The following is an 18984-nucleotide window of genomic DNA, read 5'->3' as shown; positions in this document are numbered from 1 at the left end:
GTCCACGTTCAGACAAGAGGAACATTTTCACCTCGCACCTAAAAATGAAAGCACCAGGAGAACCTCTCTGGGGGTAGCATCCTGCAAATGGGGAGCCACTACAGAAAAGGCCCATTCTCGTGTTGCCACCCTCCGGCCCTCTCGTGGCGGAAGCACACAAAGAAGGGCCTCAGATGATGATCGCAGGGCCCAGTTTATATGGGGAGAGGAAGTCCTTGAGGTATTGCGGTCCTGAGCTGTGTCATTTATCTGCTGTATTGGCCTGAATATAAGCCACACCCGAATATAAGCCGCACCTTTAAAATTCAGCGGGGGGAGAGAAAACAAAAAATACCCGAATATAAGCCACTCCATTCCTCGCTGCCCCTGGCTGCATACGGGGCAGGGAGCCGCGCTGCGCAGAGGACAGGGGCCTATGCGCAGGACAGACGCCACTTTGCTGCGCTCCTGGCTGCATACCGTAAGGTCAGAATGTGGGGAGAACGTGAGGCTTATAGTCGGGCCAATACGGTATTACTGTGTCATTTAACCACTAGGATAAACTCCAAGCACTTTCTGCTGAGGGACATGCAGAATTTATATTCTGTACCGCCTGAACGCCAAACTTTTTCCATTAAGAGGGAATGAAGAATTGTGGACCATAATTTATTGATATTGATTATAGAATTAATTATATACCCCAGATGAACATAATGCCAGGAATAACAGTTTTTCCAAAGCAACCGTAAGTATAAAATGAGCTGCGGGTAAGAAACAAACTGCAGGTTGGGTTAATCATGTTTTTTTTTTAAGGTGCTTAAGGGTGCCACTTGTATTCGGATGGAAAAACAGCTCTGAGGTGCTGAACCGATACTATGCAGTGGTACCTCGGGTTAAGAACTTAATTCGTTCCGGAGGTCCGTTTTTAACCTGAAACTGTTCTTAACCTGAAGCACCACTTTAGCTAATGGGGCCCCTGCTGCCGCCACGCCACCGGAGCACGATTTCTGTTCTCGTCCTGAAGCAAAGTTCTTAACCCAAGGTACTATTTCTAGGTTAGCGGAGTCTGTAACCTGAAGCGTCTGTAACCTGAAGCGTCTGTAACCCGAGGTACCACTGTATTACGTTCCCAATGCAGGTACTGCATCGGGACTACTGCAACACGCTCTATGTGGGGCTACCTTTGAAGGTGGCCCGGAAACTGCAATTAATCCAGAATGTGGCAGCTAGACTGGTGACTGGGAGTGGCCGCCGGGACCACATAACACCGGTTCTGAGAGATCTGCATTGGCTCCCAGTACGTTTCTGAGCACGATTCAAAGTGTTGGTGCTGACCTTGAAAGCCCTAAATGGCCTCGGTCCTGTATACCTGAAGGAGCGTCTCCACCCCCATCATTCAACCCGGACACTGAGGTCCAGCGCCGAGGGCCCACCCTGAGTGGCGCCCACCCTGTGGAACACCCTCCCTTCAGATGTGAAGGAAATAAGTACCGTATTTTTCGCACCATAGGGCGCACCGGACCATAGGGCACACTGAGTTTTTAGGGGGGGAAATCAAGGGAAAAAATATTCCCCCCCCCCAGCCCCAAAGAGCAGCGTACAGGCTGCACACAACCTCTCCCTGCCAGAGGGGTTGTGCGCAGCTATGGAAGAAGGCAAGGCAGTTTGGGCTTCCGCTTTAGCCCCGTGCAGCCTCTCCTTGCCGGAGGGGTTGCGCGCGGCTATGGCACAAGCCTGCATTCGCTCTATAGGACGCACACACATTTCCCCTCAATTTTTGGAGAGGAAAAACTGCATCCAATAGAGTGAAAAATACGGTAGCTATCCTATTTTTAAAAGACATCTGAAGGCAGACCTGTTCAGGGAAGTTTTTAATATTTAACACTATTATTTTTAATACTTGATTGGGAGCCGCCCAGAGTGGCTGGGGAAACTCAGCCAGATGGGCGGGGAATAAATTATTATTATTATATATTATTATTATTATTATTATTATTGGCAGTCACACCAAGAAGAAATTGGCTTCTCGGCTAAGCAGGGCAAGCCAGCTACTGACTGACCGTTTTGGATCTGTGGGTGCCAGGAACTCACTTTGCACTGGGGTTAATGTGCAGGCTAGCTGCAAGCTTTGGACCAGCTGGGCTGCACTGACCTTCTGCATTGCTCCTTGAAATGCCTGCTTCATCCTTCTGCACGATTCAGACAGCAGCCTTGTTTCTTGGTTTGCCAAGGTTGTTTCCTGCAGGTCTATATTCCCCTGGAGTCTCAGAAAGGTTCTCAGACAATGCGTATCTTCTTCCGAAATTCTGTTAGGGTCCATCTGAAAGAAAATATTCAAAGACATCTCACTGCTTTTATTTCACAGATTGTTCATGCACCCAAAAGCAGAAAGGAGGCCATCCCAGAGATATCAAATGTCCAAAAAAAAATTGCCCTGGTCCAGCAAGGCCATTGCTATGTTCTTAAAAGGAGCAGCTAAAGTCATGGTTGGCAGGTTTGTCAGAAGGTATTGAGCATGCAAACTAAAAACGGAAACTTTATCGTGATCAGACCCACAGAGGAAGGGAGTCCTGGCCGTTAACTTGATGGCAGCCACACTTTGAAGAGATAACCTGATCTAGAGAGCCCTTTCAGGAAAGAGAATACAGTTGTACCTCGAGTTAAGTACTTAATTCGTTCCGGAGGTCCGTTCTTAACCTGAAACTGTTCTTAACCTGAAGCACCACTTTAGCTAATGGGGCCTCTCGCTGCCGCCAGAGCACAATTTTTGTTCTCAACCTGAAGCAAGTTCTTAACCCGAGGTACTATTTCTGGGTTAGCGGAGTCTGTAACCTGAAGCGTATATAACCTGAAGCGTATGTAACCCGAGGTACCACTGTATACACAAGGATATGTGTGAAGCAAAGCGCACATGTTTCTTTTTCATTGGGTATGCAAATCAGACTTAAGCTAGAAAATCAGTTATAAATGCAGGATGCACGGGGTTTTGAACATCAATTTTGCTGGGAAAAGGGCTACTGGCAGCTGCCAGAAAAAAGGAAAAGCAGTGTTTGAGGGGGTGAGGGAATTGAAGGCTGAGAGGCAAAGTAGAAGAGGTCTGGAAAAACGAAAGCCCAGGGGCAGAGATCCCAGGGAGACGCAAGCTGGATGCCGTCTACAATTCTGCGTGTCTCAGGGGCTGTTCACAGAAACATTTTCTTCACCTGCCAAGATCCCATCTATAACACTGCAGATCTATATGCCTTGACTTTCAGGCAGAGCCAATATCTGCTGTGCAAATAACATAGCCAAATGATTTGGAGGGCTCCAACGCCTTCATTTGGAGGGACTTGTGATAAGAATTTTAAGGTCTTAGATATGTAATAGATGCTCATAAATGTTCCAAGCAAACACGTACATAAATATATAAACCACATGTCTGAAAACCCCACAAAAAAAGTCCCGAACAAATTGACCTCAATTATTTCTCTGAAAGGTCAAAGTGGGAAACCTCCCCATTGTCTTTTTCCTTCACAAATCCTGTCTTAAGGGCACATTTAAGATATGAATAGGGTGAGAGCCTGTGACCTGGCTCAGGAACTAAGTATTTATCATTACAAAAGACTGGCCAGGCTTCCCAGGCAATCCAATCAAGTCACCACTAAACAGGTAACCTGTCAGACAAGATAAACAAGTCACTCAGATTTCTGCTGTAGACCGCCTTTCCTGTGATGTAGATATGATGTATCTGGGGGGTGATCTTAGGTTACACCCCTTCCGTGATGTATGTATGATGTATGGAGGGGTGGTCTTGAGCTCCAGGGCAGGGAATTTAAAATGTCTATATAAGGCCTTGCGCACCATTGTTCTGGGTTCCTCCTCTCTCCTGCGTGTGGTGAGTGAGGACCCTGTTGCAACAGATCAATAAAGATCGGGCTTACTAGCAGCTTTGCTTCTCAATATTCTCTGGTTGACCTCTGTTATTTTCTCCTACCAATAGGGAACCTACGTAAGGACTCTATATGGGCCCTTGGATACCCCATAAGGGGTAAGAATTTTTGTTTACAACAGACTCAACTAGTGTTTTCCTTAATGTTCCATTGTTCACAATGGGTCGCCCCTGCCTTCCGAAGCACCTTCTGCTATGATGTAACTACAGGGGGACTCCACGAGTCATCTTGTCAACCCCCTGCAATGCAGGAATTCCAACTAAAGCATCTATGGCAGAAGGTCACCCATGACCACCCACTCTATGTATCTATCTATCCATCCACTAATATTTATAGACAGGGCTTTTTTGCAGTCGGAACTCAGTTGTGGCACCTCTCAGGTGGGCGCCATTGCCATGATAAGAGAACGAGTGAGGCGTTCATGGTGAGTTACGACACCTCTTTTTCTAGGAAACATGACACTGGCGAGAAGACTTCTTCTCGGTGGCTGAGAAGTTCACCTTGCATGCTGATTGGGCAGCTCTAGAATGCACCCGTGGTTCTGGGCGTGTGTGGTGGGACCAGAGAAGGGAAAGTTAGGATCGATCCTAAGCACCTTCTGCTTGGCCACATGACCTGGCAACTCGGTAAAAGTTACGCTGGCAAAAGCTGGTGTAACTAAAAAGATTAAAGGCTTGACTTCCCAGCAGCTGCCCCACTGTTGAAGAAGAGTTGTTGATGTTTTACTTATGTTTCTCAATTTTATACATTTCAAGAATTTTACAATCATTTTAACATTTCAAAACTTGACTTCCTTCCCCCTCTTTCTGCGGTTCCTTAAATTTATTTTCTGCATATCCAAATTAACTTAATTTGCTCATTTATTAATCTACTTTAAATACACTGTATACTCTTATAAAACTGCAGATCATTACAGTGGTACCTTGCTTTTTGGATTACAACCCTTTTTTTTTTTTGGATTACGAATAAATTTGGGGGGGGAGGCCCCATTGGCGAAAGCACGCCTTGGGTTACAACCTGTTTTGGTTTAAAAACGGACCTCCGGAACAGATTATGGTTGTAAACCAAGGTACCACGGTACAATAATCCTGCCAATGTTCTTATCTGTTTACAGTTTGTTTGTAAATATTCAATAAACCATTTCCATTCTTTTATAAAATGTTTGTTATCTTGATTTCTTATTTTTCCAGTAGGTTTTGCCATTTCTGCATATTCATTAAATATTGGTATCCATTCTTCTTTTGCTGGGATGTCTTCTTGCCACTGTAGTCGCATACATGAATAAATTTCTCTACTGTTTGTGTAGTTCTTTCTCTGTAATTCCCAAAAGGATCCACTGCTGAACAGAGTTTCGACCTGGTGTACTTCATCCTTAACCTGAACCAGCTTGTTTTATTGTGCAAATAATTGCTGCCACAGGCATAAAAAAACCTACCGCCATGCTCCTGTATGTATGTGTGTGTGTGTGTGTGTGTGTGTGTGTGTGTGTTTTAAAATGTTTTTATATATGTAATTATTTTGACTGTTTTTATATAAGCGATTGTTTTCTATATATATTTATTGTTATGTCTCATAGGAAGTACCGCATTTTTCGCCCTATAGGACGCACTTTTCCCCCTCCAAAAATGAAGGGGAAATGTGTGTGCGTCCTATGGGCCGAATGCAGGCTTTCGCTGAAGCCTGGAGAGCGAGAGGGGTTGGTGCGCACCGACCCCTCTTGCTCTCCAGGCTTCAGGAAGCTATCCGCAAGCCTTGCGAGCCCAGCGGGAGGTCCCGCGGGCTCGCAAGGCTTGCGGGCAGCAGCCTGCAGCCCGCAAGCTTGGGGGACAGCAGGGAGGCGCAGCGCCGCCACCCCGCTATTCCCTGACCTGGTCTGGAGGCTGGCGGGGGGGGGGAATCAAGCTTGCTTCTCCCCATCGCCAGCCCCACAAGCTCGGGGGATAGCGGGGAGGCAGAGCACCGCCACCCCGCTATTCCTGGACCTGATCTGGAGGCTGGCGGGGGGGGGAGCAAGCTTGCTTCTCCCCATCACCAGCCCCACAAGCTCAGAGGACAGCGGGGCAAGCCGCAGCCCCACTGAGGCTAGAGAGGCTGTCCCTGAAGGCAGAAGAGGGAGACGGAGTGCTCCGTCTCCCTCTTCTAGCTTGGGGATGGCTGCGCAAACCTGGGGGGAAATAAAAAAAAATTCCTTGATTTCCCCCCAAAAAAACTAGGTGCATCCTATGGGCCGGTGCGTCCTATAGGGCAAAAAATACGGTAACTCATAAATAAAACAAAACAAATGGAAAGCAGTGCATTAATCTACTGCGGTGGGATCACCGAACATGGGTACTCAAGGTCAACCATGTAGAGTGTTTTGGGTCCATGAAAACAACTGTGTGAACCTGTCCTCAGAGTTTCACCCATGTTCCACTTTCTCTAGCACAGTAAAAACTCTTACTCATGCAAAATACAAAAACAGGTAAGCAACCACAGCTTCCTGGTTGAGATTCACAGGGCCATTCTGTTTCCTGTTTGAGATAACAACATGCACTTTTCACTCTGGTGTATGGTTTCACATGTGGTTAAGATTTTCATAAACCAAGACCTCAAGCTACAAGATGGCCCTGAAGAAGGGAGCTAAGCTCTAACACAGAGTGAATTCAGGGCAAAATCTGGGCTTCAAAAATCCTGGAAGGGGAGGGGGGACCCACATATGTAAGGCTTTAAAAGTTTGATGCCACTATACATTCAACATCAAAAAAACGAAGATCATGGCCACTGGTCCCATCACCTCCTGGCAAATAGAAGGGGAAGAAGTGGAGTCAGTGAGAGATTTTACTTTCTTGGGCTCCATGATCACTGCAGATGGTGACAGCAGCCATGAAATTAAAAGACGCCTGCTTCTTGGGAGAAAAGCAATGACAAACCTAGACAGCATCTTAAAAAGCAGAGACATCACCTTGCCAACAAAGGTCCGTATAGTTAAAGCTATGGTTTTTAATGCTTTTGAATTATGGTGCTGGAAGAGACTCTTGAGAGTCCCATGGACTGCAAGAAGATCAAACCTCTCCATTCTGAAGGAAATCAGCCCTGAGTGCTCACTGGAAGGGCAGGTCCTGAAGCTGAGGCTCCAATACTTCGGCCACCTCATGAGAAGAGAAGACTCCCTGGAAAAGACCCTGATGTTGGGAAGCATAGAGGGCACAAGGAGAAGGGGACGACAGAGGACAAGATGGTTCGACAGTGTTCTCGAAGCTACCAACATGAGTTTGACCAAACTGCGGGAGGCAGTGGAAGACAGGAGTGCCTGGCGTGCTCTGGTCCAGGGGGTCACGAAGAGTTGGACACGACTAAACAACTAAACAACAACAACAATACACTCAAAACACTTTGCAGCTGGCTGAGGGAAGGGCTTTAAACTAGCCACCGCAAGCTGGAAAAAGTGGGGAGGGTCGTGGCTCAAACTCTTAAAATCAGATCTACTAGATCCATATGAAGCCATTTTGGACGGAAGCCCAGCATGGGCAGGCAGGCAGGCAGGAAGGAGGCAACAGCAACAGAGGGACGTGTGAGTGATGCCACCGCAAATGTGCCTACAAATCTGTGCAACACAATCTAGCTAACAACTTCAGCAAGACAAGGAATGTTCACGATAATTTTATTAAGATTTACGAGTTGCTTGCTAGCTACCAAACTTCATCAACCAGTTTAAGGTCGCATATGTAAACTTTCCGCAGACTGGGAAACAGGGAATATAGCAAAAGGGGGGAGTTGTTGAACCAAAGGTGAACAATCATAATCAATATTATAATTAGCAAAAGCCAAAGATGTAGTGTTGTATGTTGTTAAAAGCATGTCAGAAAGTTTTGGTGGCTAACAGGTGGCAAATACATTTTATATTCTGTACTTGAACCATAGTAAAGGTAAAGGGACCCCTGACCATTAGGTCCAGTCGTGGCCGACTCTGGGGTTGCGGCGCTCATCTCGCTCTATTGGCTATGGGAGCCGGCGTACAGCTTCCGGGTCATGTGGCCAGCATGACTAAGCCGCTTCTGGCGAACCAGAGCAGCGCACGGAAACGCCGTTTACCTTCCCGCCGGAGTGGTACCTATTTATCTACTTGCACTTTGAAGTGCTTTCGAACTGCTAGGTTGGCAGGAGCTGGGACCGAACAACGGGAGCTCTCCCCGTCGCGGGGATTTGAACCATAGTAAGAACCTGCAAAAGACTGGGCAACTGGTGAAATTAAGAAAAATGCATCAAACATGAAAGAAAACATGAGGAACAGATAAAAGTTGCTAAACTTGAGGCAGCTGTGGTGGAGGTGGCAGAAAAAGGCTACATATTCTGAATGGGCTTCGGGGCCAGCATCTAAGTCAGGCGTAGGCAACCTAAGGCCCAGGGGCCAGATGTGGCCCAATCGCCTTCTCAATCCGGCCCGTGGACGGTCCGAGAATCAGCTTGTTTTTACATGAGTAGAATGTGTGCTTTTATTTTAAAGGCACCTCTGAGTTATTTATGGGGCACAGGAATTGGTTCATTTCCCCCCCCCAAAAAAAAATATATAGTATGGTCCATCCGTCCCCCCCCCCATGGTCTGAGGGACAGTGGACCAGTCCACGGCTGAAAAAGGTTGCTGACCCCTGATCTAAGTGCTCCCAAATGGAGAAGGGAAATTATCTTGGCTGCAAGTCAAGAGGTGCTGTTCACATGTAGCCTTGCATTTGCCACACTTCTTGAGTTTTCAAGCTTGTGTTGCTTTCTAGATTTCTGGAACATACATGACGCAGCACAAGTCACAATGATAGGCAGCTGTTAACAAAATGCTTTATAAATTCAGGTGCAGTATACTTTTGAGGACCAGACACTGAGGACAAAGATACAAGAATCTCATACAAGAATCACGGACACTCCAGCAAGTCGTATTTAACATGGAAGGAAGCATTGAACTGCACAAACATTGAAATATGCACAGAGACTGATGGGTAGCATCACTGTGCCAAAACAACTCCCTTCTTTCCTTCCATTCTTAAGTGATACATTGGATGACACTTGGACACAGGAATCTTATTGTCGGTCCCATCCCCTCTGCCCCTAGTCCTTGCCACTAGTCCTTCAGCTTGGACCTAAAAATGAGCAGGATGTTTAAGAGCATGACAAATTTCCATCCTTGCAGGAGGACAAGGACAGTGGATTTGGAGTATTGGTTCTCACATCTCCTGGACATACTGCCTCTCTCAGATGAGGACAGAGATCATTAAAATCTAAAAACACTGTGGACCAATCTGAAATTTCTAAAGAATTTTACTCCAAATGAAGAAACTGAGTGCAGCTGATTTGAAAGGGCTGGCTAGTTCAGACCATGAATTTGAATTAGTATGCAGATTTCCAAGAACCAAGAGAGATGTGGTAAAGCCAGGACTCAGGTCTCTACCTAGATCAGGCATCCCCAAACTTGGCCTTCCAGCTCTTTTGGGACTACAACTCCCATCATTCCTAGCTAACAGGTCAGGGATGATGGGAACTGTAGTCCCAAAACAGCTGGAGGGCCGAGTTTGGGGACGCCTGACCTAGATATTTTATCAGTGTGCCTCATCTCAGACAAAGTGAAAATAAAAGCCTAAGAACTGCCTTGCCAGTTCAGGCCAGGGTCTTTCCATTCTAGCACACTATTTCCAACAGCCACCTGTGGACTCTGCCCCAGTTAAACCCAGTGCTGACATTCCCCTGGAGGTCTGGTAAAAGCGATCAGCAATGGCAGTTAAATGTTCCATATTCAACTTCTTCCAAGTAGGAACATCCAAAGTGTATATTACTGCTAGCTACGAAATTTTTTAGCTGTTTTTGATGTTGTATTTTAAACGGTTGCAAACCACACCAGGACCTTAGGATGAAAAGTGAGTAATAAAATAAAATCCTCATCATCATTTGCCTCTTAACATGAGTAATTTCTCTCTCTTTCTTTGTCTTGTTGTTTATACATTTAACATGGATATTTCATTCAAATACGGTTGACATTAATGGAGCATGAATCTACCACAGGTGATTCTAATTCTTCTGTAAAGCCATCTAAGCTGGTTGGTCATCTTTGGCTTCCAGAAGTTAAATTATGCTTAGGGAGGCAACTTAAAAGACTCAGACTCTTGCTTATCTGCAGAACAAAGGTCTATCCCACCAGCCACTCTCTTCCTTTCTCGGTTCACTATTTTTATTAGATGGGGCGACCCTAACAGCATATGGTGTTCTGTATGTGGCTCTGCTACAGACTAGCATAAATGGTTTGTTCCCTGCTTGTTGGACTACACTGGCTGTTATTTGATGCTGGGAGAGCCAAGACGAATAAAAACGTGATTTGAGCTCAACCTCTTTTTTCTATCATGTAGAAAGAAATTCATTCTGTGTTCTAGTGGACAAAGGTGACAGACAGAGCTATAAAATTACGGAACGCAGATAGCATTTCTCCAAGTTACAATACTGTTCACTGTAGGAACTTTGCATTCCAATGGCAAGACCTCTGTGATTAAGCCAAGTTTGCACAACTTTTGACCTGCTGAGCCCAACAGGCCCTCGGCTAGCGGTCTGCTTTGGCTAGCTGCCAGGAACTGCCCAGACAGACAAGGCACTGCAAACAAGGCCCAGGCCACAACTCACGTCTGGTGGCTCATCTTTACGTAGCTCGTTCAGGCCTGTATCAACCCATCTGAAATTGTTCCAATGCACCAGTAAACAAACCATTTTTTAAGGTTAGTGCTTAAGGGCAGAGTTTTTAAAAAGTACCGGTGAACTGAACCAGAGTCAAACCCAAATGTCCCGGTGGAAAGAGAGTCACACCTCAGAAATAGGTTTTTGTTTTTTTTAATTTAATCAGATATGAACCTCGGAACCTCATCCTTCCCCAAACACTGGTACCCAGGGCTGTCCCGAGGGCACTTAGAAAATCAGGACAAGCATCCCAAGCCTTGCATGTGGGGGGAGGCACTGCCAGGACAGCCAGGAGGACACTTCCTGGCCACCCAGACAGGATTTCCACCTCCTTTCTTCATAAAGCAAGGTAAGGAAGGAGGAGGAAAGGGAGAACCCTGGAGGCAGTGCTCCTGCAAAAGAAAAAAAATGGGAAACTGTGAGGCTTCACTGTTGCAACAGCCCAAACAAGCCTGGAAGGAAGGTGAGGGTGCTGCCACCATCCCCAAGAAGGGGAGGAGGGAGGAGGGGGGAACAAAAGCAACAGCGAGTGATTTGCCCTGAGCTCAGCAAACACTCCGGATATTTATTAGACTGCAGCTCCCTTCACCCCAGTGAGTGTGGCCAAGGATCAGCAAGGATGGAAGTTGCGGCCCAAATGTCTGTGGGCACAAAGCTGGAGAATGTTGATGTGCAGGTAAAGGGTCCCCTGACCATTAGGTCCAGTCGTGACCGGACTCTGGGGTTGCGGCGCTCATCTCGCTTTATTGGCTGAAAGAGCCAGCGTACAGCTTCCGGGTCATGTGGGCAGCATGACTAAACCACTTCTGGAGAACCAGAGCAGCGCACGGAAACGCCATTTACCTTCCCACCAGAGTGGTACCTATTTATCTACTTGCACTTTGACGTGCTTTCAAACTGCTAGGTTAGCAGGAGCAGGGACCAAGCAACAGGATCTCACCCCGTTGCGGGGATTCGAATCACTGACCTTCTGATCGGCAAGCCCTAGGCTCTGTGGTTTAACCCACAGCGCCACCCGCGTCCCGATGTGCAGAGCTGCAGATAAAAACCAACGGGCTGCAGAAGAGGGAGCCCACATGATGCCCTGCAGATATTTTGGACAAAAGCTGCCATCAGCTTCAGCCAGCCTGGAGTTAGAAATGCCATCGTCCAAAACGACTGGCCGGCACCACATGGGCTACAGGAACGCAGTGACAACAGGCGTTTAGTTTGCATGGGTTCTGAGGCACTAAATGAAAGCCCAAAGGAAAAGACTCCAACTTTAAGTTATCAAATGCTTTTTGTCAATGAGAAAATATTATCTACTTGACAATTCCACATTCACAAGGCTGTCTTACCCAACTGAACTGCCTTTCCAGGACCCAGATGTTGACTCCCTGGGTTTGTGGCCGCCAGTTAATCTAGATGCAATGTACAGTATTTTTTGCTCTATAAGACTCACTTTTTCCCTCCTAAAAAGTAAGGGGAAATGTGTGTGCCTCTTATGGAGCGAATGCAGGCTGCGCAGCTATCCCAGAAGCCAGAACAGCAAGAGGGATTGCTGCTTTCACTGCGCAGAGATCCCTCTTACTGTTCTGGCTTCTGAGATTCAGAATATTTCTTTTCTTGTTTTCCTCCTCCAAAAACTAGGTGCGTCTTGTGGTCTGGTGCGTCTTACAGAGCGAAAAATACGGTATGTGGCACAGCTGACATTGGTGTAATTGCATACTTGGCGGCTTAAAAGGGGTTTTGTGAATGGAAGCTGTAGCGGAGGAAGAAATACTTGCAGCCTAATCCGAAGCATGGCAGATAAAGGGAAGCCTTACTCGAAAGTAAACCCCACTGAGTTGCATGGGGCATCAGGTTACTTCCTTCATACATCTCACTGGTCTGTTCTATGCAGTTGCACAGACAGTCAACATTATCATCCTCAGAAATCCAATACTGCAGAGGGAAAACCTTTCATTTAAGATACTGACGCATCTGTGAAGACCGCAAGTTTCAGTGAAGTGATTTACATGAGCTAACAGATGAATACCCAAGATATAAAAGAGCCAGCCTGGCATAATGGACTAGGACCTGGGAAAGCAGGGTTCGAATCCCCACTCAGCCATGAAGCTCACGGGGCAATCTAGAGCCAGCCACCATCCCTAAGCCTAAGCTACCTCGCAGGCTTGTTGTGAGGGTGAAATGGGGAGGAGAAGAGCCATGTACCCTCTTGCGCTCCTTCCATCATGAAGCTCAAGGTGCTTTCCTTGAAATATCCAGGTTCTGACCAGACCCAGATTACCTAGCTTCAGCAGAATGGTCGCATCCTGGATTGGGGTGGTTATTTGAAACTTAAAAGGAGCCACCTGGGTGGAATCCCAATATTTACGCTTTTTGTCTTATTGTAAGGCAAGGTGTTTAATATCCCAAGGGGGAAATCTCCCTTGCATTTATTCTATAACATTTCTACAGCGCAGCATTACTGCCTTGCGCTACTAAGAAACGCTTCGTTCATCAGGAAGACAAGAGAAACCCAAAACCAGAATTTGCTTCTACCTCTGGGGAGATAAGAGCAAACATCAGCCTCTAACTTCCTCTGAGAAATTTCAGAACGCTAAGCCAAAACAACAAAAAAAGCGAACTCAACCAATGCGCAGGGTAATTTCCAAGAAAGAAAGAAAAATCCTTTCAGCACCACAGCATAAACCACCAGAAAGCCGACGCTACAAGCTGCCTCCTCTACCCCGGCAATGCAGATATATTTGTGCTGACCACAACAAACCCCTCTTTATTTTCTAGATTTCTGTGGCATGAGGTTCTCTCTTTCGGAGATGAAAGAAGGCATTTCTGGAACCCGTCTTCTTGAATCTATTCAGAAGTATCGATTCTTTTCCCAGGATTAAGAGATAAAAAAAAATTAAAAACCCAGCTCTTTCCCAAAGCAAATGCAATAAGAATCAGTTTCAGCTGTCTTTCTCTCTGCATTAAGAAAGTTACTAGATCCATGTCGGGGCACAATCCCAGCCCCTCAGTAACCAATCACAATTGTATTAAAGTGGATTGCTACCTTGAGCTTGAGTTGACAGCCACACGGTTTCAGAGCTAAGGTTCACCAGCAATCACCAGGTTATTATTTTTCCATGAGACATTTACATCCCTGTCTTTCCAGTTTCCAAAACATCTAAGCAACTCGCTTCCAACTGTATGGCAGCCATGAGGCACTTCCGGTTTCTAATCATGAGTTACCAAGCTGATCAGCAAAAATCAAAGCCGAAGTTGCATGCACGGGCATCCTAAAACTCTCAGTCGCAGAATGATACAAAGCAGCTCCTTCTTCCCTCTGCCCTTTCCCGACTTAATGGAAAGCTGTGAAGCTTGTGGGTTGGATGCAGCTTTTTAAGCTCCGTTGGTTAGAGCGCGGTGCTGGTAACGCCAAGGCTGCAGGTTTGATCCCCTGACGGGACAGCTGCATATTCCTGCATTGCTGGGGACTGGACTAGATCAGGGGTCAGCAAACTTTTTCAGCAGGGAACCGGTCCACTTTCCCTCACACCTTGCGGGGGGCCGGACTATATTTTGAGGGGGGGGGGAGAATTGCTATGCCCCCAAAATAACCCAGAGATGCATTTTAAATAAAAGCACACATTCTACCATGTAAAAACACCAGGCAGGCCCCACAAATAATCCAGAGATGCATTTTAAATAAAAGGCACATTCTACTCATGTAAAAACATGCTGATTCCTGGACCGTCCACGGGCCGGATTGAGAAGGCGATTGGGCTGGATCCGGCCCCCAGGCCTTAGTTTGCCCACCCATGGACTAGACGATCTTCTGGTCCTTTCCAATTCTACAATTCTATGAAATATTAAGCTTCAAGTTAAACGGCAGCCACAACCACGGAGTAACGTTGCCTGAAACCAACCTCATCCTCGTTCCAGTTAAACAGGCGCTACTCAACAAGCAGTGAATTTAAACATCTTGTTAAAAATAAAAAGCTACATGTGCTTTTCAGAGGGTTTATAAACACACCCAACGGCGCATCACCCCCTTTTGGCCCAAGCTAGCCATTGACCTTGCCTGCTTTTTGGGAGAAAAGCAATGACAAACCTAGACAGCATCTTAAAAAGCAGAGACATCACCTTGCCAACAAAGGTCTGTATAGTAAAAGCTATGGTCTTCCCAGTAGTGATGTATGGAAGCGAGAGCTGGACCATAAAGAAGGCTGATCGCCAAAGAATTGATGCTTTTGAATGATGGTGCTGGAGGAGACTCTTGAGAGTCCCATGGACTGCAAGAAGATCAAACCTCTCCATTCTGAAGGAAACCAGCCCTGAGTGCTCACTGGAAGGACAGATCCTGAAGCTGAGGCTCCAATACTTTGGCCGCTCATGAGAAGAGAAGACTCCCTGGAAAAGACCCTGATGTTGGGAAAGATGGAGGGCACAAGGAGAAGGGAACGACAGAGGACGAGATGGTGGGACAGTGTTTTCGAAGCTACCAGCATGAGTTTGACCAAACTGTGGGAGGCAGTGGAAGACGGGATTCATAGCTGTCGATTTTTCCCTTTTCTTGCGGGGAATCCTATTCGGAATAAGGGACTTTCCCTTAAAAAGGGGGAAATATTGACAGCTATGACAGGAGTGCCTGGCGTGCTCTGGTCCATGGGGTCACGAAGAGGCAGACACGACTAAACAACAACCAGAAGCAATTGACCTGATGGTCAGTCTTCCCCTGGGACCTGCGCTCAAGCCCCCCAGCCGCGCCCGCCCAGCGCACCGGGAGCCGCGCGCCGTCGGTGCGCCCGCGCGCATCCCTGGCCGGGGAGCCCCGCTTACCTGCGCTCGGAAGTAGAGGAAGAGGGCGATGCTGCAGACCACCTGTCCGAGGCCCAGCAGCGCCAGCGCGGCCAGCAGCGAGCGCGAGGCGGGCGCGGCGGAGGGCTGCGCGCTGGGCGGCGGAGGCGGCGCGGGCAGGGAAGGCAGCGGCGGGGCGCCCTCCGGCTCCTCGGCGCCGCGCAAGTACTTGGCGTAGTCTCGGCTGGCGCGCCGCATCTCCGCGCGCTCGCGCCCAAACTGCCGCCCGGAGCGCAGCGCCGCCCAACGGGCCCTTTATAGGCTCGCCCGACGGCGACGCCCAGCCGGGACCGGCTCCGCCCCGACGGGCAGGGAGGGCAGCGCGCCGGTGAAGCCCGGCCAGGAGGCGGAAAAGCCGGCGGCTGCTTGTCGGGGACGCTGCGCAACCCCGGTGGAGAGCCGTCGAGGAGCTGCAGCTGCAGCAGCAACGCTGTGGCGGATCTTCCGCTCCTGCGCCCGGCTGGAGAACTTCAGAATCGCCTTCCGGTGGGGGAGAGGGGTTCCCTGCTGCTGCTTCGGACGGACATCGACTCCCCTTTTCTTTCCCCCGCTTTCACTTTTCTCCTTTCACTTGGAGAGGGGTGTGGAAGCCGAAATCCAGTTTTTTCCCCCCCAAAATTATTGGTTTTCACAACATTATAAACAAACACATAAGACAAACAAACATAAACCATAGCCTTATTGAAAATTACACTTATTAACATTGTTAAGTGACTTCCTCGCTTCCCCTTGGTTGAATTTCATTGCATGTCCTTTTAACGGTTTTCCAAATCTTAACATATTAACTTAACATATTTAACTAAGTAATCAATAAATTGGATCCAATCTTCCTGATACTCCTCCTCCTAGTCGCGGACTCGTCCGGTTAGGTCGGCTAGCTCCGAAAAATCCATCATCTTCGTCTGCCGTTGGTAATTCTTGGGTTTTCCACTTTTTAGCTAACAAAATACGAACAGCTTATATTTCAACATTTTTTCAATTCATTATAAATCTTTTCCCAGAAGTCTTTCACCTGGGTCTTGATAAAGCCATTGCACTCCTATTTCTGTTTGGATTAAACTATGCTCTTTCGCTCTTCCTTCCTGGCATCCGCGTGGGTGGTTCGAAGCAATAATCCTAAATTTAAATCCCATTGCACTCAGGAACCACGTCCAAAGAAACTTCCGTAGAACCTGGCTGCGTGTTGGCCCCCCTACCGCACCTCAGAGGACCACCAACCGAAGGGGAGGAGGGTCTTGGGAATGTAACAGAACCTTTATTGTTAGCAATGGTCACATTCCGATGTCCTGTTTTTACACCCTAAGACACTATAAAATGTATGGGATGCCACCATTTCTAAATGAAACAATTAAAGGTAAAGGGACCCCTGACCATTAGGTCCAGTCGTGACCGACTCTGGGGTTGCGGCACTCATCTCACTTTATTGGCTGAGGGAGCCAGCGTACAGCTTCCGGGTCATGTGGCCAGCATGACTAAGCCGCTTCTGGCAAACCAGAGCAGCGCACGGAAATGCCGTTTATCTTCCCGCCGGAGCAGTACCTATTTATCTACTTGCACTTTGACGTGCTTTCGAACTGCTAGGTTGGCAGGAGCTGGGACCGAGCAACGGGAGCTCACCCCGTCGCGGGGATTCGAACCGCTGACTTTCTGATCGGCAAGTCCTAGGCTCTGTGGTTTAACCCACAGCACCACCCACGTCCCAGTTAAATGAAACAATTTCTTCCAAATAAAAGGTAAAAGACCACGCTGCTGCTCTACATTATTATTACTATTTATTAATTTATACACCATCCTTCATTCAAGGATGACATAAAAACGCAGAAGTATGTAACATAAAAACCAAAAACATAAAATAAACCCCTACTGTGCGCATACACAGAGAGAGAGAGAGCTTAAAAGACCATAGATGGCCAAAGAAGGACAGAACTTTTTTTTTATGTATGCTACAACAGCAGCAAGAATACTCATTGCAAAGTATTGGAAGACACAAGATTTACCCACTCTGGAAGAATGGCAGATGAAGGTGATCGACTACATGGAATTGGCAGAAATGACTGGCAGAATACGAGACCAGGGAGAAGAGTTGGTGAAAGAAAACTGGAAGAAATGTAAAGACTATTTACAGAAATATTGTAAAATTAATGAATGTTAGAAGGATGTTGGATAGAAACTAAGGGGTTTCCAGCTGTAATGCTTTAAGAGATACGAAAAAAAAGGTTTACAAATGGGTAAAAGCTTAATGGTAAGGATTTGCTGAACTAACAAATTGAAGTGGAATACAAAGAAGGGAGGTATGAGGAGGTCTGGGGAAATAAGCGTAAGGAAGATATGTTATGGAAAATTATTTGTTTTTTAACTGTTTTTATGTTGTATTTTGTATTTTGTTTTATTTATTTATTTATTTATTTATTTATTTATTTATTTATTGTTATATTTTAAAAACTTTAATAATTTTTTTGGGGGGGGGGGGAATAAAAGACCATAGATGGATTAATTAGCCAAAGGTTGTCCTGGGTACCTGGTGAAATTGGGAGAAAGACCACATCTTATTTCTGGCAAGGTTGCCTGCGGTGGGTGTGTCTCATGGGCAAGCAAAGGAGCCTTGGACAAGTTTGCAAAGTTTGCACATATATATATTTATCATTAAAGTTGGCAGGACTTACACCCAGGTAAACATGGCGGGAATCAAAGTGCATCTCTGCTCTTCTCTGTTTTGGCAACATGCTGTGTTGCTTGAAATCTCTCGCTTTCCATGGTGCTATGGTGCTGTCTGTGGGATCAGCAGAACATTTGACAAAGCACCATCCATTTGAAGAAACAAGCCGAGCGCCACGGAAAACGCCCAGGCCTGCCTTCTCCATTGTAGGTAGGGAAAACCCTTTCCAGTTCTGTCGGACTGGGCTGCACTTCTGATGCACAAACCAGCAACCACACAGGAAGCCTCAAAGGCATAACCCTGTGAGAAGACTTTCAAGACAACAGTTTATTTTCCCCACATGGAGTTCAGCACAAACACTGAAAGACCCACATGGGATACAGATGAGGAAAGCAACCTCCATGTAGGTCTTTAATTGTGCAAACTCACACTTAGCTCCATACTTCGCAATGGCTTTGTCTTATTGGGCGAGGGCTGCCAAGGGAGGTTTAATGTGTGGCAAAAGTATGTGATTTATTCATAATGATTTTAATGCTTCTGCTTCTTGTGTTTTATATTGCCTTATTTTGTTGCCATTCTTGGTGAAGTAAGGCTCAGAAATCACTTTTTTTAAAATACATGAAATAAACTCTTCCTTAGTACAGTGGTACCTCGGGTTACAGACGCTTCAGGTTACAGACGCTTCAGGTTACAGACTCCGCTAACCCAGAAATAGTACCTCAGGTTAAGAACTTTGCTTCAGGATGAGAACAGAAATTGCGCGGCGGCAGCAGGAGGCTCCATTAGCTAAAGTGGTACTGTACCTCTGGTTAAGAACAGTTTCAGGTTAAGAACGGACCTCCAGAACAAATTAAGTTCTTAACCCGAGGTACCACTGTACCTGGCATTGAAATGCTATGTACAAGGCCAAAACAA

General features: G+C 46.8%; 1 protein-coding gene across 2 annotated transcripts in view; it reads right to left on the bottom strand.

Moving 5' to 3' along the window:
• The window catches only part of TNFSF11 (TNF superfamily member 11), a 31251-nt gene extending 15611 nt beyond the window's left edge, over positions 1–15640 (bottom strand). For both annotated transcript variants that reach the window (XR_014529622.1, XM_083519654.1), the window contains exons 1-2: positions 15396–15640; positions 2132–2299 (exon numbers count right to left, since the gene is read on the bottom strand). Coding sequence is in view for 1 of the 2 variants with exons in the window: in XM_083519654.1 (XP_083375780.1) it covers positions 2132–2299; positions 15396–15611 (384 nt within the window). In the remaining variant the exon portion in view is untranslated. The remainder of the gene's footprint in view (positions 1–2131; positions 2300–15395) is intronic.
• Positions 15641–18984: the final 3344 nt, after the last annotated feature.

This window comes from Podarcis liolepis (genome assembly GCF_965112155.1).
Source record: "Podarcis liolepis genome assembly, chromosome: 8".
Lineage (NCBI taxonomy): Eukaryota > Metazoa > Chordata > Lepidosauria > Squamata > Lacertidae > Podarcis > Podarcis liolepis.
Note: the sequence above shows the minus strand (reverse complement) of the source record. Positions and strands in the feature narration are given on the sequence as shown.